General features: G+C 37.6%; 1 protein-coding gene across 2 annotated transcripts in view; it reads left to right on the top strand.

Annotated features, from left to right (window-relative positions):
* Positions 1-24,534, top strand: part of col22a1 (collagen, type XXII, alpha 1) — a 401,136-nt gene that overhangs the window by 304,340 nt on the left and 72,262 nt on the right. For both annotated transcript variants that reach the window (XM_039736671.1, XM_039736672.1), the window contains exons 40-49: positions 1,864-1,908; positions 2,209-2,286; positions 4,273-4,308; positions 7,456-7,509; positions 11,183-11,227; positions 13,374-13,421; positions 18,987-19,100; positions 21,805-21,858; positions 22,439-22,492; positions 23,844-23,897. In XM_039736671.1, the coding sequence (XP_039592605.1) occupies positions 1,864-1,908; positions 2,209-2,286; positions 4,273-4,308; positions 7,456-7,509; positions 11,183-11,227; positions 13,374-13,421; positions 18,987-19,100; positions 21,805-21,858; positions 22,439-22,492; positions 23,844-23,897 (582 nt within the window). The remainder of the gene's footprint in view (positions 1-1,863; positions 1,909-2,208; positions 2,287-4,272; positions 4,309-7,455; positions 7,510-11,182; positions 11,228-13,373; positions 13,422-18,986; positions 19,101-21,804; positions 21,859-22,438; positions 22,493-23,843; positions 23,898-24,534) is intronic.

The following is a 24,534-nucleotide window of genomic DNA, read 5'->3' as shown; positions in this document are numbered from 1 at the left end:
GTATTGACAAGCCACAATGCTTCTAGAAGAATGTCTTTTTGACTGGTGAGACATAACTGGAACGTTTTGGCAAATCACATCAGCTGTATGTCCACAGATGAAAAAAATGAAGCTCTCGAAGAAAAGAAAACCATACTTACTGTGAAATATGGAGGAGGCTCAGTTATGTTTTGGGGCTGCAGGGTGATTTAAGTCTGTGCATGGAACAATGAAATCTCAAGACCATTAAGACATTATGGAGTGAAACATATTGCTCAGTGGCAGCTCTCTCAGTCGCAGGTCATGGATCCTCCAAAAGGATAATGACCCAAAACACACAACTAAAAGCACCCAAGAATGACTAAGAACAAAACATTGGACTATTCTAAAGTGGCCTTCTATGCGCCCTAATTTGAATTCTATGGAACATGCAGCCTGGAGAAGGCCTCCTTCAAACCTGACACACCTGGAACAGTTTGCTCAGGAAGAGTGGGCCAAACTACCTGTTGAAAGGTGTAGAAGTCTCACTGATGGCTCCAGGAATCGCTTGTTTGCTGAGACTGCCTCTAAAGGTTGTGCAACAAATTATTAGGTTAAGGGTTCTATCATTTCTTTGCCCATGCCACTGTTATTTGATTTATTATTTTCAATATTCTTTTGACTAAAAACTCTAAATCAAAGTATGATTTCCATTCAATACTGAACTAAGAATGATGGGTGCCAATTACTTTTGTCAGTTTCAAGTTATTTCAGAGACAATTGTGGATTCTTCCTTCTTTCGTGGAAGGGTACCAACAAATTTGTTAATTAAAGAGGTCCTAAAGAATAATTTCAGTATTTTTCAAGTTAAAGTAATTTCTTCTTAAACATTGTATATATGCATTTGCCATGTGAAATTGTGTTCTTAAGTTAAGCGCTTTCCATACATTTAATAAAGTGTCTTGACCACACTGCTGCTTTACAATGGAGGGTTATTGGTCACGGATGAAAAGCTTAAAAACTTATCAAATACAACCGTTTTTCAAACCAAGACAGCTGAGTATTGATCTGCACCTTTTGTATTTCCAATGCATGTTTGTGACAACAAATGGGACCTGGAAGTAATCGTTTTATCGTTTATTCCTGGTACTATCTTCCTCGTGGTAAAGATATAAATTCTACTTTCTTATGTGAGATTTGTTATACATATGAAAATAAATTGAAACAAAACCAACCACGTGGCACAAACGGTAATCAAATTCTTGCCTCCATCCACTCTTTTAGAGACAGTTGGTTTTTAGGTTAAGTCTGAATGGATCCAGTAGACGTTTTGTGTTTGATGTGGATGTGGGATCTAATCCCTGATCATACTATGTAGCAATGTCTCTGGTCCTACAGTTACAGTAGATGAACATAATGTTTAAAATGTACTCAATAACATTGTCTTTAACAAATTTTAAACTAATCAACCTCTGTAGTTTTATGCATTTTATGAACTGTATTAATTAATTATGAGCAATAGAACCTTACATTAAAGGATGATGGGTATTTTTTTTTAATTTATGATGATAGTGAATGTTAAAACCATATACTGCATATATTGTAATAAGTACAATAATATATTTTATACACTTACCTTTCTTTAAATGGTTTAACTAGAATTCAAAAAACATAAATCTCTCCCCATAAATTCATAGTTGAATTTCTGATTGTTTAATGTATAAATATTTAGATTTTCCGTTATGCTTATTTAACACAAATCCCCACAATTGAAGATATTATTCTAATATTTACCTTGGTAAAACAAAGTTGGAAGAATTACTTAGTGCTTAAAAATAGAAAGGGCAGTGTCCAGAGCCTGAGTTATAATGTTTAACCTTCTGATTATGGATGTTTGTATTTTAGGGAGAGCCTGGTGCCCAAGGCCTGCCAGGGCCACAAGGACCCAAGGTAAGCACAACAAAGAAATGCCTCTTTATAGCTTATTGTTGTAATACAGTATATACAGTAATTATGCATGTAATAAATTAAGTTAAAAAAATACATGTTTTAATAATAACATAAAAACTCTGTTAACAGGCAAGTAAGTTATGGAACACATAATGAATGTTTACTTTAGATGTCCTTTTAGAAAATTTGTTATTTATTATGCCTTATGAGAATATATTGAACAAATTAATTGCCTTAAATTACAGTTTGTTTATATATGTGCTTCAGTGTATAATGTGTGAATTTTGTAATGTTCCTCAGGGTGAAGCTGGGTCTCCTGGATTACCTGGACGTATTGGAGAGAGGGGTCCACCTGGAACAGCGCTGCCAGGACTACCTGTAAGAGTGCATTTGTGAATTTGAGCTAGTCATTCAATAAGAATACTTACTTTACATGCTTTACTTTAAAGCTTCACAGAATTCCGTCAGGTTTTTTGTTGAACATTCATGATATAATCCTCTCATTCCAACTCATTGCAATGGTGCTCTCTCTGAGGATCGTGAGGGCCAGTTTTGAGTAAACTGAGGTCCTGCCATACTGTAGGAATGAGCTTCAGATAATGGGTGCTTTGTGACATGGTGCATTATCCAACTATATGTATCAACTCTGAAAGCAAAATTGTGACCATAAAGGGATTCACATGGTCAGAAATAATTATTAGGCACACTGTGACATTCACATGACAGACAATAAGTATTAAGAGGTCTAATGTCTGCCAAGAAAATATTCCGCACTACCAGTCTGTAGCAATGACATAGGGCAGGATCTCAGGAATTGTGTCTTATTCTGAACCTACTATCGGCATTATGTAGTCTTAAATTGTTCAGTTCGGTGATCACATGCTTCATCCTCCTGTTCTTAGCTAACAGAAATAGAACTCTGCTTGTTTTTCTGCTGTTTGGTTATCCATTAGCTTTGACAATCTATTATACTGTTGTTGTCCTGTTGCTACCAAGTGATGGCCAGAAGTTTCAATGCATTACATCATTGGAATGATGCTATTAAAGATAGTTCCAAGCGAGTCTCATCATTTAAGTTTTGGGATGCGGGTTTGAACTTCTCCTGTACATTTAGCTAGTGATTCAAGACATTCCAGGATGTTGGCATGTTGCCTGTTAGGTGACTTTGATTTTTGGTTTGTATTTTGGCTTTTGGACTTTTCAGATTTGTTACCTTTTGGCTCTGGGCCCAGTGCCCATTTCATGCAAAAAAAAATTTTCTGCTTCAAGAAGGGGGTCTCTCTCTGAATTGCCTTTACCAAGATTCTTCCATTTTTTCCCCTACAAAGTTTCTTTTTTTTTTTGACTTTTTTCTTGTCTTCTTACGGGGACTGTCAAAACCAGGGCCTGTTAAAGCCCATTGAGACTACTTCTTGGATGATTTTGGGCTATACAAGAAATACATTGCTGTTGTTGTTAAACATTACCCACGTTGGCAGGATAACCATGCCCAAAGTCACTTATATCAGATAAGTTGCCCATACTGACAGTTGATGAACCGTCAGGTAAATGTCTTGACTGCACTGTATCTGCATGATACGTATGTACTGAGTTGTGTCAGCAATGCTACCTGAGTTCTCAAGGTTTTGATGTAAAAGTGACTTTCACCTCAGTTAATAATACAAAATAAAAAAAACGAAAATCAGCCAAAAATGTTTTTTTTGTTGTTGTTACCAAGTTTTTGTTAAAAAACTTTTATTCTGTTTTGTTTGTTTTTCATGTTAAAATGACAGCTCATGCTTAATTGCTTTTGTGTGAAACAAGTAACAAATCAACAGCAACTACAAACTTCTCCCATAAAATGCAAACGCAACAAAATTGGAAGTTGAAATGTTCCAAGTGGGGACTCCAAAAACTCCCATAACATGTGAAGGCAGATAAAGTTTATAGAAAAACATATGATTCTAAATTTGGTTATTATCTTTATGTACTGTATATGTGAATGTGCCCAGTGCTGCTCAACTTTGTGTAATTATATTATGTAAAAAGCCAATTTAGAAAATGATTACAAATATTTACTGTTAGAACCTGACTTTTTAAAATGTATTTAATTAATTAAAACACTACTGTGTTTTGCTTTGACAACTGTGTAGAAACTGAACCACTTAGCACTCATTATAAGCAAATACGAAAATCTCAAAATTTTTAAAAGCATCAGTTTCCAGTTCAGCAAATGAAGCACCACATAAATAAAAAAAAATCCAAATTTGTTGGATGGTTTGGAATAACAGACTGTAAGAAATAAAGTCATATAGTCCATCCCTTCAGACTCTGCGAAAAATCAGTTTCACCAAGTAATGAATTTTTTCTTTATGTTGGTTTTAGGGACCTCCTGGTAGTCAAGGAGAAAAAGGGCCACAGGTAAGAAGCTTAACTCATTTATAACTCAACAACATTGTTTTTACTAAATTAATCTTCTACATAAACCATAAGTATAGGGCAATGGCCTACGCTACACACAGTATTCTGCGCTTTTGCACTTGTCTGACCTCCATTATATGTGGACTGTCTGCTCTAGTTGAAGTATGGTTTATTCTGATTAAATGTTGAAATACTAGTTATGGTATTCCTAATGTAATCAAGACATAGTTATACTTTACAGAATTCCCATTTTTGTATACCGTATTTGATGGTAGTGGTATCATCGCTTAGGATATTTTCCTACCTTCAGGAACATGGGTTCAGTTTTCACCCTGGTCATTATCTTTGTTGATTTTAAACAAAATCTTCATGTCAGTCGGCATATTCTTCAGGAATTCTTTTCTTTTGTCCTACATCCCTAAGATATTCATGTTTGATTGATTAGTAACTCCAAATTTGCCTTATACTGTAAGAGTGAGCATGTAAGTGTCTCTACCCTACAATGGATTGCAGTCCTATTCAAGGTTCCATAAGCCAAGCTACCTCCTTGCAGTATTGTCATTGAACGATTGGGTTTGGGGAACAGACAAATAACTTGGCCTAGTGATGCTTCCTGTTTAGTCATCTGTCATACTTCATATGCCTAGTGTTCAGATCTGCTGGAATAGACTTCTTGTAAAGCTGTAATTCAAAAAGCAGGCACAAAAGGTGATGGATGATATAATTGATAGTTTCCAAGGTAAGCTTCAGAGAAGTAAAAATAAGCATCTGAGGACTTTTTGTTAATTGTAAGCAGTAATAAAATGTATAAACAGAGCAGGCAGTCAGCAAATAACAGGTCCTTACCCAATGGAGGTCCAAGAAGTAGTACATTCCCCTTCTCAATTAACAATTGAACACCACAAGCCTGCAGCATCATGCACCTCAGATGTGATGCTGCAAAGTACAATAAATTGAAGACATGGAGTAAGTGTTCAGAACAACTCAACATGCAACCACTCAGTTCTCTGGAAGGTACATTAGGAAGAATGAGGGCACACAGTGGTGGCTTCACATATTGTGTGGACAATATCACACAGAGAACCATAGACATATGGAATAAGTGGTGTGGCAGACAGTAGGTCTTTAGGGACTTTCAGAACTCCGCGATCAAAGCACCATGCAGTCCCTACATTGATGGATTAAAGGCCAGAAGTCCACATGACCATCATCATGTAATTCTTCCATGTGAACCCTGCAAACCATGAGGACTGATTGAGATCATTTATGTTAGGTAGAATGCCCAGTGATGGTTGGGTGGTCTCGTTGCCTTGGAACCCCTGCAGATTTTGGTTTTTTTTCTTTCTCCAGCCATTTGGAGTTTTTTTTTTTGTGTTTTTTTCCATCCTTCCTGGCTATCAGATCTTACTTTTATCCTATGTTAATTACTATTGTCTAATTTTATTTTTATATTTTTTTCTTTCTTCATCCTGTAAAGCAGTTTGAGCTACATCATTTGTATGAAAATGTGCTATAGAAATAAATGTTGTTGTTATTATTTTGGAAGAATTAAGTGGACAGGACTGGCAAGCTTTCTTCGGCTGAACAGCCTGTGCTCATCCAGATTGTTCTAATTTTTTAATATTCTTATATGTAAACCTTGTGGCAACTTCTCCAGTGCTTTCCTTCTTCTGTGATACTCCCTCACCACCCTTCATCATGTTTGCAGTCCTGAACATTACAAATATTTTTAACCAATATTAGGTTTACTCATTTTTTTTTCAAATAAATGTAAAGCCTTAATAAAGGGGGCTTTAAAATATTGATAAAGCTTGCAAAGCAGTGTCCAAATGTGTGCTCATAATAACTACACAGTGTGCACTCAATGCCAACCTGTTTGAATAAATATTTATATTATGTTATGGATGGCAATTTATTTTTCACAGCATTCATTTGTTGTTAGCAATAGCAAACACTTCTGCCTTGCACTAAGGAGCCCAGAGTTCACATCCCACAGGGCTCCCATAGCCCTGTTCAGACCACATTGCCTACAAAATGACTGTCTTCTCAACTTTTAAGGCAAAGTGGTGGCTCTGTGGCTAATGGTCTGCGCTGGTATCTGGAAGGTTGTCGGTTCAAATCTTGTTACTGTTACTGGATCCTACTGTATTGGGCCCATAAGCAAGGCCCTTTACATGAAAAAAAATGTTCCAGAGACGCTGTAAGATGGCTGACCCAGCACTCTGAACCCCAAAATTTCCCCTTGGGGATTAACAAAGTATATCAAATCAAAAAAATATAATTTTTTTTTTTTTTTTGTTAAGAGAAAAGTAATTGGTTTCAACAATAGGGGCTAAAACCTCTTACATAAAAATATTCATGTTTATGGCCACTGGACATTTTCATTTAGACAGAAAAGCAAGTCTTGTAGCAGCTACTTAGAATAATTAAGACTAAGAGCAGATGTTACACTGACCCAACTTTGCCTCTATAAACATCACGTGACTGTCAATTAGGCTTGCACGTTTTCTCATGGTAACATTCTTCACATTTTTTTTTTCAAACTTGGAGCACAGGTGGATTGAGCAGTTTGCTCAGGGTTACCACAATGAGAAATGAACCAGCAACCTTGTTGTTTAAAGTCCAAAGTCCTTCCCAGTATACCACATGTGGTTTGAAATTCAAGCGTTTGTACTGGGGAGTAGAAATTTTTTTTACACACAATAGTTTTCCAAAAAATACTGAATATTTCATTTCTGAAAATTTGCAGAAGATTTAAAGAAGTAAAATTACTTGGCATTGAACAAAAGTGCAGAAGTATCAACACATATACAAGGCTCTTCATTATTTCCAATTTCAGAAAAGCAAAGTGGACGCACATTTTGTGTACATTCTGTACCTTTATAATGTATTCAATGCAGAAAACTAAACTACTAACCAGAATTATACTGTACACGGTCATGTACTTAAAAAAATAGCTGCAATAAAAAGTACTAAAATGTTCTGCATTATTTTGTATTTTTTTTACTGAATGTGAATGTGTAAGTATATACTACAATTTTAACACTGTACAGCATATTCATATTTTTAATTTAAGTAAAACATACAGTGTCTGAGTGTTGCATTCAGTCAACTTTAAGATGCTCGTATGCTTATATATTCCATCAGGGTATCAGAGGTTTACCTGGAGTTGCTGGTCCACAAGGTCCTCCTGGGCATAATGTAAGTGTCTGCATGCTTAAAAAAATATTGTTTTGTATGGGTCAAATGGTACAAAATGGCAAATTTATCTATTTAAAACTAAATGTATAACACAATAAAGTTTGTCAGGAAGTGAAGTGAACTGAATACTTTCTAAATCCACTGTGTGTGTGTGTGTGTGCGTGTGTATATATCCACTGAATATATATGTATATCTTCATATATAATATGGTACTGTGACTGTCCGTTTGTCTGTCCAGGATTTTAAATCACCTGTAGCTCGCAAACCGTTTGACCTATTCACCTGAAATATGGTACACATATACTACGTGACGTCTACCGTCCGATTTCAGGGTGATGATTGGCGTCCAAGGTAATTCCTCTTTTTATTTTATTGTAGAGTCAACTCTTGGAAACAGGCACATACATACATACGGGCGCTATTCTCATCCCTACCACCTTCGCCATCACTTCCCCTACCTCTTCATATCTAAAATAAATCTTGATGCAGATTGAAGACGTAAATGCCAGCTTAAGTGAAAAATTAAGGAAAATGTACTAAGTAATTGCAACTCAAACACTAACGTAATTAGTTTTAACGCTAAAAGATGCAGACGAAAGAAGAGAAGCGGGCTGCTAGGGTGGAGAAAAGAAGAGCTGCTCAGGAAGCAGCAAGCGTATCAAACTGAGAAAATGAATGCTAAACGTACAGAGAAACAGTATGAGAACTATGAATGCTCAATTCAAATATTGTAATAAGGAAGGACACCTGACATTACAAAGGTTTGGGGCAGCCACACGTATAATGTGTTCCTGGCTGCAAAAATAAAAGAAATTTACAGCGAGTAGTGTTTTCAAGACAGAGTCCAAAACAGAACTAAAATCCAGAGGAAGGGAGTGAGGTTTTATAGGGAGTCTGGAGGAAATGACATCATCCTCGGGGCGGGGACCGGAAATGATGTCGTCCTATTGGCCGGGACCAGAAATGTGTCCCCTGTTGATGTAGCGGCTCCTGGTGGGATTTCCTGGGAAAGATCTGCAAGAGACTTAGAAAAAGAGTCAGTGCACTCCGCCGCCCCCTGGGCAGATATGTTACTACCAGTCGTTAAGCCCTTCAGCTGCCTCCTATTCACACATGTGTGACAAGATATATATATATATGTTTTCTTTATTTTCATGACCATTTACATTGGTAGATTCTCACTGAAGGCATCAAAACTATGAATGAACACATGTGGAGTTATGTACTTAACAAAAAAGGTGAAATAACTGAAAAAATGTTTTATATTCTAGTTTCTTCAAAATAGCCACCCTTTGCTCTGATTACTGCTTTGCACACTCTTGGCATTCTCTCGATGAGCTTCAACAGGTAGTCACCTGAAATGGTTTTCACTTCACAGGTGTGCCTTATCAGGGTTATTTAGTGGAATCTCTTGCTTTATCAATGGGGTTGGGACCAGCAGTTGTATTGTGCAGAAGTCAAGTTAGTTGGACGATCATTTATTTTTCAACAGGACAATGACCCCAAACACACCTCCAGGCTGTGTAAGGGCTATTTGACCAAGAAGGAGAGTGATGGAGTGCTCTAAATGGTCATGAAAATAAAGAAAACACATTGAATGAGGAGGTGTGTCCAAACTTTTGGCCTGTTCTATATATATATATATATATATACATATATATATATACATATATATACACATATATATATATACATATAGTAAAAGATAGCCTGGCCACAGACAGACACGACACCAGAATGCCCAAAACACACACACGTTTTATTTTTCCTATTTACAATATTCGCTCAGTCCTTGTTTCTTTTGGCCGCCTCCACTCCTCTCTTGAAGGCTCCATCCTCTTCCACCCGACTCCGGCTCCCCGGTTGGAGTGAGGCGACCCCTATTATCTTACCCTGGATGTGCTCCAGGTGCATGATGACGACCTTCCGGCAGCACTTCCCAGTGTAGCAGAGGTGCTGCCCTTGCACCCGGAAGCACTCTGGGCATACACCATCCCTGGTCCATCAGCATTTCCTGGTGTACTGGAGGCGCTGTCCTCCAGGGTTCAAGGGCCATCCAGGCACCCAGGGAAGAATAGTGCCGCTCTCTCCTGGTCCGTCCTTCCTCCAGGTTTCCCATTGGGGCAGGGTTCCTGGCCATCTATCACAATATTCAGTGAATATATAGTTCCCATATATATATATATATATATATATATATATATATATATATATATATATATATATATATATATATATATATAGTATAGGGGAACTTTAGTACCATCTATCAACTCGGGTAACCTTCTTTTTTCTAATGACAGTTCACCACTGCCTTAAATTTCATAATTCAGAGTCCTGGCTGACCCTGTTAGTCATATAGGGTTGTAGTACTTAAGGTCTATTAACATTTCTGACGTTAATTCAGATTTCCCTTATTTTCTTTTATGCATGTGAATAATTCTTTTTCATTTATTTATAAAATAGTACATTTTATTCATTTGACCTTGGTATCCAGTTACTGACTTTAGTTCTCATTGCTTACAGTTTTTTTTCAAGAATTGTTGCTGCAGATACTATAATTCGGCTGTATCCATTGAAAGTGGATTTCCAAAGCTGCCAGTTGAATTTGCTCCTGAATGCTTTTGTATATAAAACTAAAATAAGATAAATAACAGCTTCTGAATATCCTAGATACATTGGAGGTAACTCTCAAAATGTTTGAATGGATATCTCATCACATATACTGTATCATCTAATATCACAGCAGTTAGAGCAGTTCCCCATTTGCACAAGTCTTTTCTCTAGTTTCACAGCCTTAAACATGAAGTTTACATGTTCATTCTATTTTCATTAATGGGTTTCCGCATTAAAACCTTTCTTTCCTTAAATTCTGGTGGTAGTTTGGTAGGTAGATGGTAGTTCACAGACAACCAAAACATAAAATAACTTGTCTAAAATGGCATTCTTGTTTGTCAACACTATGTTCTTTCTGTACCACAATTTTCAAGACAGCAGGGTGCAAGGACAACCAACTCGCTCTTCAACATCAGAAAACTACAAGGTTTTCAACTGCCATGAAACTCCACCGTGCAACTGCTCTTCAACTGCAGTAAATTAAAAGATGGACCACCCACATCAGTGTTTGACTAGCAGTAGTAACACAGAGGGGACTAGGCCCCAAATTAGTGCTAAAGTTAGCCACGCCCCTGTCAGGTTGGTACATCAATTCGGCGAAGTTACTCAGAGTGATACAAACTTGAAAAAGTTTGGGAATCCCCAATGTACTTTATTCTTGTGACACATTCAATATTGTAAGGACAAGTGTTGTACTTTATCAGAACTAAATTCCTTTTTTCTGCTACGTGTTAATTGCTAGCATAAGCCAACAAACATGTGAGTAATGCTTTAATTTATTTTTACATTTTACCAGCAAAACTAACATCTCTGATCTCTAATTAAAAGCCTGAGTGATACATTTGAAAAAGACTTAGATTTTTATATTCAATTACAGAAAACTACTAAAACGATAAATAAATAATTATAAACCTATTCATATAACAATTTTTTTAACAAAAATTGCAAAATGGCATTCACCTGAATCAACCTTTATGATATAGATGTTCTATAGATATGGGGTTCTGGGTTATGGCGATCTTTAAAATATATTATTAATTTTTCTTTTTTCAAAAGGGTTTGCCTGGACGACAAGGAGAAAGAGGAGATCCTGGAGAGCCGGTGGGTTGAAATGTTACTTTTGGAATGATATTTGACAAAAAACAGTCATCACCTTGCATTATTAAATAAATTAAATTTTTAGAAGAATTATTTTAAAATATCAATGTTTTTGGAATGCCATTCTATTTACAGTAATATGAATGCTGTTTACAAAAATGACTATTATTTTGTACCTTGTGCTCCTCTCACTCAAAAGAACGATTCTTGGGGTTACTATTGTCATTAAACACTCAAAATGGATGCATTTCAACTGTTGACATTTCGCTTATAGTACAACTGACAGTAGTTTGTTGGGTGTCCTACTAATATGCTTAATTTAAGTAGAAATTATAAAAATGTGTGTTCTTCCTTTAAACAGCACCACCACTCACAGAAACGACTCCTATGGTGCGTTGACATTACCCACCACTCTTAAGTTGTTTTTTTTAAATTTGCAAAAATTATTTTGGGATGTGTTGCCATTAAGTAGCTAACTTAAGCTGACGTCTCTCAAAATGGAGGTGTTTCAAGGCTTTACATATCCATTTCTAAAATAATTGACAGAATTTGTTTGAGTATAATATTAATTAGGTTAATAAATGTTTAAATAAGGCAAATAAATTCTGTGGGCTTAGGACTTCCAGTACTGTATGTACTCTGCAATGTTGCCAGTGTGGCAGGTTTCCCCCAAGCCAAGTAATATTGTAAATATTTTATAATAGGAAAGGGGTATGTATGTACAAAAGACTAATTTTAGGATTATTTTTCCAGAATATTTCCTATTAATTGTTTTTCTACACCATTAATGTAGATTTAGATACATAAGGAAATACTCCTTTCATGAGAAAGTTGTGTTGAAGGTCACTTATTTATACTGAAAGGAAAAGTTAAAGCCTGTACCCACTGGTACTTTAGCAAAATAGTTGCCACTTTTCATCATTAAATAAACAATTAGATTAATTTTAAAATGCTATTATTCTTGAGTACTAAAGATTTCTGTGGTTATTGATGTAGCATTCAAGTAATATGTCTTCAATAATCTGCTAAACCTGTCACACACCTTCCATCATAAGACATAAAAACGATGTTTTTCAAGATTAGTGAATTCAATAACATTTAAGCAACTTATATATGTTACAGGGTGAGATGGTGATGCAGTGGTAGCACTGCTGCCTCACAGTAAGAAGTCCTGGGTCCTCTCTGAGTGGTGTTTGCATGTTCTTCCTGTGTCTACGCAGATTTCCTTTGGGTGCTCCGGTTTCTTCCCACTCTCCAAAGATATGCCTGTTAGATTTATTGAAAATGTTAAATTGGCCCATATATGTGAACTGGTACCCTGCCCAGGGTTTGTTTCTACCATGCGCCCAATGCTAGCTGGGACAGGCTCCAGTCCCCAAAGTGACCCTAGTCAGAATTAAGTGGGTTATCTGCAGTTAGAATAAATAACTTTAGTTAATAATAATTTAATCACAATTAATTGAATTTGAAATGCTCTCTGCATGTTTTTGAAATGTTTACATATAATCAAATTAAATTATTTAGAGTTATTTTATGAGTGATGTTTCAGGTGCTTTACATTGAAACAGGTTAGAATGCCCTGTACATTGTTTTGAATTATTATTCTTTACTAAACATCAAATACATTGAGAATGTGTACTCTTCTCTGAGCCTAATCTCATCCCATGTTCTAATCCGCTTTTCACAGTGAAGGTCATGGTAAAAGTGAATTTCAAATAAACAGTGCCAGTTAAATACAATTAAGAAATACTGTAAAAATCATGGGCGGAGGTTGATTTGAACTTAGTTTTGTCAAGTTTGACTTGCTTGTATGGAATGTTAGTTGCTTTTAATAAATTCAAAGAAATACTGTTAAAAAAACTGTAGCTTTATTAAGAATCATTTACTACCTTATGGGTGTGTTTGTTAATACAGAATGAATTTATAATTTAGATGTCTGATATTTGACAAACCTGTGCTATTTTTATAATGCAGTCAGCCTGGCACCCACCAGAAATCTGTTTCTGAAGGCTGACACAAAAGTTATGAGAGTGCATGAGGGAAACAGAAAATGTACAGATCCTCAAAAGTGGATAATTCAAAAGTTGTTACAGTGCTGTTGAAATTTGACCAAGTTGCCAAAAATATAACTGTCTTCAATTTCCACCAGGGGAGGTCACCGGAATTGTCCAAAAAAGACCTGGAAGGCCTTCTTAAAGTAAGTAAAAGTAATGTGTTATGTTTCTTCCATATGTACATTTCTTTACTGATACACACAGGACGTATATTCATTTAATAAAGGATACTACACTGTTGGTAAAAGTACAGTACATGTGTGGTAAACAATACTGTAAAACTGTAAACATTTAAATAGCAATTTCCCTACATCACTATTCTTCATTTATTTACACGACAGTATTGACCCTATAAATATAAAAATCTATGTTCTTATCACACCACTATCATAACAGCTTTTATAATGCAGATCTTAGAAGAAAATTTTAACCACAAAATACACTAAAATAGTTATCTATACTTTCATCAAAAGCACCTCAGGCAGTTAGTGTGTAGTTATATGTCCATTGTCACGCTTGGGTCACAGATTTGCACAGAGACACAGAAGGTCGTAGAAAAAAAGAAGGATTTTTATTCAGACACCGCAAACACATGAGCTTAAACGTGCTCCATGACAAGTCAGATATAACAGTTCCGCTAGGAGCAGAGAGAGATAAAAGCAAACAATCAATTCCCAAACTGACAGGCGCTGCGCAAGGCTTATAAGTCGGCGGAGTACCGCGCGAGGCTTGTATTACGCGTTATAGTGCAAGGATAAGGAGCAATGTGTAGTCAGTGTTTCAGGGTTTGTGGTTTTCCCAGGGGCGTCTGTCTCTATTTGGGGTGCGATCAGCCCTCCAGCTCACACCCTCCCCCTCAGCTTTATTCACATTCCTGTGAATCAAGCGACTCTCTGTACTAGGTTCATTTAGTCGTGATAACACGTCTGCGTTGACGTGTTCAGAACCTGGTCGGTGCTTTACTGTGAAACTGTAAGGTTGTAAACCCAGAAACCATCTCATTAGACGAGAGTTTGTATCTTTCTGTCGGTACAACCACTGAAGTGGAGCATGATCAGTTACCAAAGTGAAGTTTCGTCCCCACAAGTAATAGCGAAGCGCTTCCACAGCCCACTTAATTGCCAAGCATTCTTTCTCAATTGTAGAATAATTGCGTTCCCTAGGAAGTAATTTCCTACTCAAATATGTGATTGGATGTTCTTCTCCATCAAAAATTTGTGACAGGACTGCGCCCACACCAAATGCACTTGCGTCTGTTTGCAAGATAAAATCTTTTGTGAAATCCGGGTTCCTTAGAACCGGGTAAGAAGACAATGCTTTTTTTAAATCGTTGAAAGAACGTTCGCAATTTTCTGTCCACAGGACAGGTCGGTTTTTTCTGCCTCTAGTAAGTTCTGTAAGAGGAGCAGCTCTATGTGCAAAATTTGGAATGAATTTTCTGTAGTAACCAGCGAGTCCCAGAAAGGAGCGTACTTGTTTCTGTGTCTCAGGTCTCGGGTAAACAAGCATTTCTTCTATTTTCCTTAATTGTGGCCTAAGTAAACCCTTGCCCATAGAATAGCCTAAGTAATGAGTCTCGGACATGCCTAGTTTACATTTCTTAGGGTTAGCAGTAAGGCCAGCGTGTCTCAAGCTTTCAAGAACGGCTTGAAGCCGCTCTAAGTGTGTTTTCCAATCATTGCTAAAAATCACGACATCGTCAAGGTATGCCCCAGCATATTCAGAGTGAGGACGTAGGATCTGATCCATCATACGCTGAAAAGTTAGAGGTGCCCCGTGAAGACCAAACGGAGTCTTGTAAATTCATAGAGTCCGTAAGGAGTCGCAAATGCCGTTTTCTCACAACTGCTAGCCTCTAAAGGCACCTGCCAATAGCCTTCGTGAGATCTAGCGTGGAGATATAGCTCGCCTGACCCAGTTTTTCCAACAGTTCATCGACACGGGGCATGGGATAAGCATCGAATTTAGAGACCTTATTCAAGCGTCTGAAATCGATACAGAACCGAACCGAACCGTCTTGCTTTGGGACTAATACGACTGGGCTGCACCAGTCACTTTTACTTTCACGAATTACACCCAGTGTCAGCATCTTTTTTACCTCTTCAAGCACAATATTTCGCGCTTCCGGTATCCGAACGGCCGCATCTGTACGCGAACATCAGGTTCAGTGGTAATTTTATGTTTTGTAATGTTAGTCTTGCCTGGTAAATCTGAAAAGACATCAGTGTTCCGTTCTATCAAAGATAACAGTTCTGTCTTTTGCGTGTCAGTAAGATCGTTACCAATGGTAACATCGGTCTGAGAAACAGCAGCCAAGGAAGTGTTAACCTCTTGTCGGTCGTGCCATTCCTTCAAGAGGTTAATGTGTAAAATCTGGAATGGTTTGCGCCGGCCGAGTATTCTAACCTTGTAATTTACTGGACTCATATGCTCCTCAATAATGGCGGGCCCTGCCATTTAGCTAAGAATTTGTGTGGATCCGAGGGAACCAGTACCAAAACACGATCGCCAGGTTTGAACTCACGGAGCTTGCTGCGCCTATCGTAAAGACGCTTCTGAGTTTCCTGTTCTCGTTGTTGGTGTTCCACAGCAATAGAGGAAAGCATAGAAATTCTGTCTTGCAACGAAATTAGTCGATCTGCAAAGCTTGGACCCTTAGCTGCTCTCTCGTTTCCTATCCATTCCTCACATACCACATCCAGGATGCCTCGCGGCGCCGAATAACAACTCGAAGGGACTCAAGCCAGTGGACGCCTGTGGTGATTCTCGCACGCGCGTACAAAACAAACGGTAGGACAGTGTTCCATGTTGTGGGATCATTATGAGCAACTCGCCTGATCATCTGTTTCAATGTTTTGTTAAATCGCCGGTTAAACCATTCGTTTGAGGATGGTAAACAGTAGTACTCAATTTCTTAATAGCAAAGCTGTCACACAATTGTTTCATCACGCGAGAAGTGAAAGGTGTGCCCTGATCAGTTAAGATTTCTCTAGGGATACCAATACGAGTAAAAGTTTCACATAGTGCTTTGGCTACAGCCGAAGAGTTGGCCTTTTTCAGCGCGATCATTTCTGGATATCGTGTCGCATAATCAACCAACACCAGCAAATATTGGTACCCATCCTTAGTCTTAGGTAATGGTCCCACAATATCTAATCCCACACGCTGAAAGGGAACTTCCAATATGGGCATAGGACAAAGGGGAGACGAGGAGGCTTATAAGCAGAGACGATCTGGCAGTCTGGACATGAAGTACAAAATCGTTCAACATCTTTTCCCATATTAAGCCAATAAAATCGTTTTGATAACCGGTCTCTAGTTTTGTCGGCACCGAGGTGCCCCCCCAAGATGTGTGAATGTGCCAGATGCAAAACAGTTTCCCTATGTGCTTCAGGTACCACCAGTTGTTCAATAAATTCCCCCTCCAAATGATCTGAGATCACTCTGAAAAGGCAACCGTCCTTTTCTATAAAGTGTGGGTTTTCACACCCCGAATTACGCTCTTGGTAATAAGAGTCATAGCAGGGCGAGCCTGTTTAAATGCATATTCTAATGAGCTATCAGTATGCTGCAAACGCACAAAATCTGATTGTTCGTTAACACTCGGTTTGTGTTCGGAGGCGTTTGCAATCTGGGAAGATGTAGAAGGAGCAGCCCATTCTGGAAGATTGTCGGGGGTGACCTCCTCCGTCTCGCTGGAGAGATCGGGTTCAATATCTAAGTTGGGCTCTAGATTTTCCCCGGCCGCTACCAGTTCTTCGTCTTGGATTTCTTCTTCTTCTCCCCACCAAGTTCATTAGTGGACTGGACTACTGGTCCCTTACATTTATTAATCAGTTTCGGAAAAAGGGCATTTCTCCGTCCTATGAGTAATGGCCAAGGGCACGAGTCCGAAACGGCAGACCAAACCTTAAAGTGGCGCCCCCTATAAGTTAAAGGAAGAAGTAAAGTCTGATAATCTTTAACATCACCATGTACACAGCGTATTTTTACAGTCTCACAGTCTCTAAGGCATTGTTCATTAAGACAGTCTCGTCTCACAATACAAAGGTCACTTCCCGAATCTAACAATGCTGAGATTTCTTTGTGTCCCAATTTCACCGGGATCAACAAGCCATCTTTTCCATCCGGACATGTAATAGTTGAGCAACAAATCTCGGCCAGTCCAATCTCCATTGAATGAGCTGGAGACAAGCGACAATCTCTTGCCAAATGGCCGAGCTGATCACATCGGAAACATCTACGGTCGGCTCCGTTTCCGAAATATCCTCTGCGACGTCCACGTCGACGTGCTCTGTAGCCTCCACGGTCTTGTCGACCCGCTGTTGCCGCTGTCTCCCCAGAAACAGGCGTCCCATCTACGACTGGATTTCCCGGGGTCCTACCTGACCCCATTAGATTTTCAGGTCCTGCAGCTTGTCGATCGAAGCGACGAGAATGTCCTGGACGTTCGTTCACAGGTTGCGAAGCAGCACGAAATCCACCGCTCTTTCTCCAAGTGGACTGTGAACCCTCTAATCGTCTGGACATAATCGTTCAAACCAACAGTGCACTTTATGTATCAAATCTTGAATTTGCGCACGGATTGGGTCATCCATGTTTAGTTTCCAGTCTTTAAGTGCAAATGTTTTAGACTTCTGAAATAAGTCTTCGGCGGCATCCATCTGTGCAACCACTTCTGGTACCACTTGTCACGCTTGGGTCACAGATTTGCACAGAGACACAGAAGGTCGTAGAAAAAAGAAGGATTTTTATTCAGACACCGCAAACACATGAGCTTAAACGTGCTCCATGACAAGTCAGATATAACAGTTCCGCTAGGAGCAGAGAGAGATAAAAGCAAACAATCAATTCCCAAACTGACAGGCGCTGCGCAAGGCTTATAAGTCGGCGGAGTACCGCGCGAGGCTTGTATTACGCGTTATAGTGTAAGGATAAGGAGCAATGTGTAGTCAGTGTTTCAGGGTTTGTGGTTTTCCCAGGGGCGTCTGTCTCTATTTGGGGTGCGATCAGCCCTCCAGCTCACACCATGATCTCAATTTGTACCATTTATATTATGGATATATCAGGTAAGCCCGTTACAACCATTGTGATATCAAAAGTTGTTTTATTAGGCATAAATGGTGACGCAGTTATAGCGATGCTGCCTCACAGTATTATAATATAAAAATATAATAGAACAGAATATAATACATAGAATAGAGTTTTCGCCATTTAATTAATAGTGCTACGCAAATGAAGAAGACAAAATTCTGAAATACAGTATGTATTGTTGGTTTTCAGGTGACTGTGTAATCTTTTGTTTTATTTTTAATTTTGTTACTTTTTAGTACTATCAATAAGAACACCAAATCTTATGTTCAGTTTTAATAAACAGCTTTATTTTATCTATTTATTTATTTTATATACTTTTCTTATCCGTGGAGGAAAATAGTCTTTTCATATACATTTTGGAAGACAGAACACAACATTTAACAAACATCATAAAAAAGTAAATTATCTGATAGTGAGTTCCTTAATTTGAATTTCTAAAAAAGTAATCAAATTGTTTTTAACATGCATAATTATAGATAGCAAGATAAATGAACTTATCCCAACCAGTTGTGAAATCAATGAATTACTGTACACGAGGAGTATATTAACATTAATGAACAGCTTTCTTACATTTTGAAGCATTTTGTATTTTTGTTTTCTTCTGCCATATGTAGGATGTCTGCAGTGATTGCCCTCCTGGTCCTGCAGGATTGCCAGGTGTATCAGGTTCTAAAGGTGACAAAGGGGCAGAAGGCGCTCCAGGAAAGGATGGACGAGACGGATATCAAGTATGAGCATAAACCTGTACCTCTTTAGAACTGTTATAAATAATCACTCAACAAAAAAGGCTGCCATGTTGTCAGGAAAACTGTGCCCAGGCATCTCCCTTTGTTTTTTTTTGTCATTAGCTTATCCAAAGCACATGCTGGTTAGTTTAATGGTTGAGTCTTGTGTGAGAGGTCCCTAATATGGACTGGTGCCCTGTCCAGGGATGGTTCCTGATTTGTGCTGTCTGGATAGACCATGACCGTGAACTGGATTAAGTGGGTTTAAGAAATGTATGTATAGTGTTAACAAACAAAGAAATATGAGACAAATATCAGTGGCTCTTTGTTATTTTGTCAAAAATTGCCAATGTTGACCTAATGTAGCTTAAACATTGATTACACAATGAGAGATCACTTTATTGGAATCTTTACCGTTGATTTAGTTATTTCAAATTGCAAGATATGCATGCATGGCAAATAATAGACAAACAGGATGTCATAGTAAAATGCGTTCAAAGCAGATGATAATATCAGGAATTAAAGTTTTAATGGATTCATACTAATTTACATCACTCTTTTAGGAAGCTTTCTGTCCTTAGAAGGATGGTGTGGTAGCCACACTAGTATTATAGGCTGCCGTGCAGCTCGTGCTGAATCCGATCATCTAAAAGATGCAATAGTAGCTCATACTGTTGTTGACTCATTGCCGTTGCCATTCCCAGACAGATGTAACTTGTAAGCACTGTTACAATATATATTTTAATGTGGGTATGTTGAGTGGCTTTCCCAAATGTATGAAATAACAGAATATTTATACAGTGAAGTATAGACACCATCAGTATATTACCAAATGAAAATAATTAGGATAGCACTCCTTAGCTGTGGGGCATCACTAGGTACCCCACTGTTCATAAGTAATGATGCACACATTGTTATTTAAACAGAGAATGAATAAAACATTCCATAATGTGGAAAAGTGTATCATTCAGTCTATAGATTTCATCAAATATTTTGTTGAATACAGGTGTATCAGTAACTAATTCTATTGGACTTAAACTAACTGCCTAATTTTTCAGATCCCCCTGCTCTATTTAAGCTGTGATAAAATGATATGTGCAGACAATGGTACATTTCTTTAGAGTACCACAGTACTGGCATCAAATGCAATTTGCATGAGTGTATAAATGAACAGTAAATCCTGTTGGAAATTCCCTGCACAACTGGTTCAAGGATATATTGAATAGTCATGGAAAAAAAATATTCTGCTCCTGGCTATTCAGTGGCCAGAAATTTAGGGTAGCAAAAGAGCCACAGTTTGTCAGCAAAGGTTAACAGTGATGCTGAAAGGCGCATATAAGAACACACAGCGTCTCATATGTCTTCACAGCTGGAGCATGACTGCCATTGTCCCAGCTGAGGTCTACTTTTGTCTGTGGTAAAGAAGAAACTGTGGTTACAAGGAGCTAAAACTTTGAAAATGGATGATTGGAGAAGTATTACTCAGAGTGTTAGCCACACTTGTGACATCATTTGCAAATGGTTTACTGTGTGCTGTCCCTTGGTGGATACTCTACTTTACATATCATTTCTCTTTGTGTAGTTAACTATTATTCAAGCAGGTCCTACTGTATTTGTAGGTTTGTTTTTTGGTTTATGACTTGCCTTTGAACCCCAAATAACATTGTCTTTTGATTCTTGGGGGCCTGTTTAGTTTTTAACTTCCAGTTTCAAATGTTTGTCTGTCCAAGCATCTCCTGGACTTATTGTTTCACCCAATAATCTTTAGATACTCCATGTGTCTCTTAACAAGAACCTATACTTTTTTATTTCTATTTCATCCTGTTATGAGATATTATCCAGAAATACTTCTTTTTTTTCATTGCTACGCAAATAACACACAACTCTATCAGTCAGTCATGTCTGCCTTCATTACAGTTAGTATGTGAAGCGGCTAGACCACTGAATAGACCTAAGAGCAGGAATCTCATTAGCCCAGTTTTAGTGCTTCTTCCTTCACTCCCTGCCCACTATAGGATACATTTTAAAGTTTTCCTTTTGTTTTTAAACTGTTAAATGGCCTGCCCCCTTCTTATGTTGCTGAGTTGTTCAGTGTTTACTCTACTTTTAGATCATTAAGATGTTCTAGTCTGCTTTTGTTGGCAGTTCCACAATCACAATGTAAAACAAAGGGTGCCCGTGCCATCACAGCCACTGCACCAAGACTGTGGAACAACTTACCTTTTAAAATCCAGATCAGCTCTTTCTTTTACGGTTTTTAAATATGGACGGAAAACCCAACTTTATTGTCTACCCCTCTGAAATTGTTTTTTTTCTTTGTATAAAGTACTAGGGTGCTGTACCGTGTTAGCCATTATGGATGTAGTGAGAAGTCAAACAAAATGACACCTTTTTACATCTTACCTGAAGAAGAGGCCTGAGTTACCTCGAAAGTGTGCAAATTGAAATCTTTTTAGTTAGCCAATAAAAGGTGTCATTTTGCTTGACATTTCTTTGTATAAGTAGAGACATGTTATTTTTAATTGCTTTATTTTGTTTTTTATAATTTCTAGTACTGCACTTTGATGCATAAAAGTTCTGTTTAATGCAAAAAATAAAAAAATAAATTGACTTGCTTGCTAGATCATCAGTGCTACTTAAAATTTATATAATTGTTAAATAATTACAACTCATGACTATTATAAAATGTTTTGCCTTTACTTTTCAGGGACCACCTGGCCCTACAGGTCCTGCAGGTCCAAGGGGTCTTGATGGAATAAAGGTACCCCTTTCTAGTTATCATATGAAACATTATGAAACCTGAAATGGAATAAATTATAAAAATTGAAGAACAACACTGTGATGTTTTAATATCACATATCCTAACTAATTTTTTTTATCTATGTATGGTTTAATTGTTTTGTGAAGATGGTTTGGACATGCTGGTGTCACGCAGAAAGACAGAATAATGCTTCTTTAACTTTACTTGGTAGCAAATTGAAGTTAGTTTTCCTTTTTGATGCTATTAGGATTTTTAGGCAAAAGATTACATTCTTGGTTTATATAAAATATAAACTTTCATATCTCATTCGCTTTTTTTGCAGTTAATTCACTTAGCATTTCATTTTTTAGCAAAGCAAATAACTAAATATTTTTATTAGCCCTTTAAACTAATGCCATAAATGAATGTTCATAAATGAATCAGTTTTATCATGTCTAAAATTATTAAAAAGTAATGTATCATATTTTTCATATTTAATAAACCAGTAGATTTTTAAGTATTGTATTAAGTACCATGTATACTGTACAATGCTAAATGAAGCTGAGTCACAGAAGTGTCTGCATTGCTATGTTGTTGACAGGGCAGTAAAGGCGATCCTGGCAGACCAGGAGAAAATGGAGAAAAAGGAGAAAAGGTAATATGAACAACTGAAAAATTATTATGTTGCTCTTGCCTCCAGTTACACCTTTAGAGTGACCTTTTGATTGTTTTCTCTGGAAAGGCAAGTTTGCAACATTGGACTAAAGGTTTTACATTAGTAACCTTTAGGCATGGTTATCACCATGGATCTTACAATACGCTATTATGCTGACATTTTGTGATAAATGTGATAAAATGAAGATTAGAACATTAGTACACTCTAGATGAGAACAGGCCATTCAGCCCAACAATGCCCGCCAGTCCTATCCACTTATTTCTTCCAAAAAAACATCAAGTTGAGTTTTGAAAGTCCCTAAAGTCTTAATTTCTACCACACTACTTGGTAGCTTATTCCAAGTGTCTATCACTCTTTGTGTAAAGAAACACTTCCCAATGTTTGTGCGAAATTTACCCTTAACAAATTTCCAACTGTGTCCAAGTGTTCTTGATGAACTCATTTTAAAATAACAGTCTCAATCCACTGTATTAATTCCCTTCATAATTTGAAAAACTTCAATTATGTCACCTCTTAATCTTCTTTTGCTTAAACTGTAAAAGCTCAGCTCTTTTAATCTTCCCTCATAACTCATCCCCTGTAGCCCTGGAATCAGCCTAGTCGCTCTTCTCTGGACCTTTTCTAGTGCTGCTATGTCCTTTTTGTAGCCTGGAGACCAAAACTGCACACAGTACTCAAGATGAGGTCTCACCAGTGTGTTATAAAGCTTGAGCAGAATCTCCTTAGACTTGTACTCCACACGTTGTGCTATATAACCTAACATTCTGTTTGCCTTCTTAATGGCTTCTGAACACTGTCGGGAAGATGTTCTGTCTTTTTTATTTTAAGGAAAGTAAATTTCCTATTAATTAAAATTAAGTTCTGAACTTATTTCCAATCTTGGTTATAATGGTGCCAAAGAGTGGTGATGCGTTGCATGTTGGTGGGATATTTAAGTAAGAATTTCACCGAACTGGTCAAGAGTATGATCAAGAAATCACTACCATACAGAGCTCTAATTGCAGCTCCTGAACCCCAGTTCATATTTATTGTCCCAGTCACGCTTGGTGGCTTCCATACTGTATGCATTCAATAATACATAACCAGACTCCGCCTGTTCTGGGTAGAACCCTCTGCTGCCACCTAATGTGTTGAGTTCTCCTGGCCTTCTACCAGCCATCCATGATCTCAGTCTCTCTCACACTTTATTACATTTGGAGTAATTGCTTCTGTGGCACCAGAATGTAAAGGGCATACTGGGCCTATGCCCATGAACTCACATGAGCAATACTGCCTCTGGAGGTTTTTGTGCTCACTTTATTCATGTATATCTTTAATGCACTTTTTACAGGGACTTCCAGGTCTCCCTGGCTATCCAGGACCAGTGGGTGCTGCAGGACAACCAGTAAGTACTGGGCTTTTTGCTTAACTATGCAATTTCATTATTAATAACTGACAAACCATTTTAAGAAAAGCAAAGGATTAATTACAGTTTAATGAATTGTAGTTTAAGTAGGCAGACAAAGAAGTGTAGGTTGGTTAACTGATCAATCTAAGTTGACTCATTTGAAGGAGTGTGCTTAGTGATGGTTTAGTTGGGTTTGGCCTCCTGAAACATATATTTGTATTATTTTAAAATGAATGAAATAAAAAAAAAAATTGTAAACCTGACGTTAGCTCACATTATTTAATTTATAACAATATTCTGAAAGCAACATTCAGGATTGCAAGCTCCCAGAGAGAATTCCAGCAACATCAGGTACAAGGGTGGAAACCAATCTAAATAGGACAGGAGGTCATTACAAATCCATCTCATGTGCACAGGGTAATTTTAGAATTGCCAAGCAACCTTGCATGTGCGTGTATTGGATGAAGAAACTAAGATCAGAGTACCTGAAGAACAATCCCTCTGTTGTGAGTGTATGTTAAGCAACAAAAAGACAAGGGTAGTAACGCTAACCAGAATCATACTCAGTGCCAAGCCCTGTTCAAAAATTGAGAGATCAGATTTATGGTTATCAATTAAAGCATAAAAGAACAAA

Source organism: Polypterus senegalus, chromosome 15, assembly GCF_016835505.1.
Source record: "Polypterus senegalus isolate Bchr_013 chromosome 15, ASM1683550v1, whole genome shotgun sequence".
Classification (NCBI taxonomy): Eukaryota; Metazoa; Chordata; class Cladistia; order Polypteriformes; family Polypteridae; genus Polypterus; species Polypterus senegalus.
This window is presented reverse-complemented; position numbering and strand designations above follow the sequence as displayed.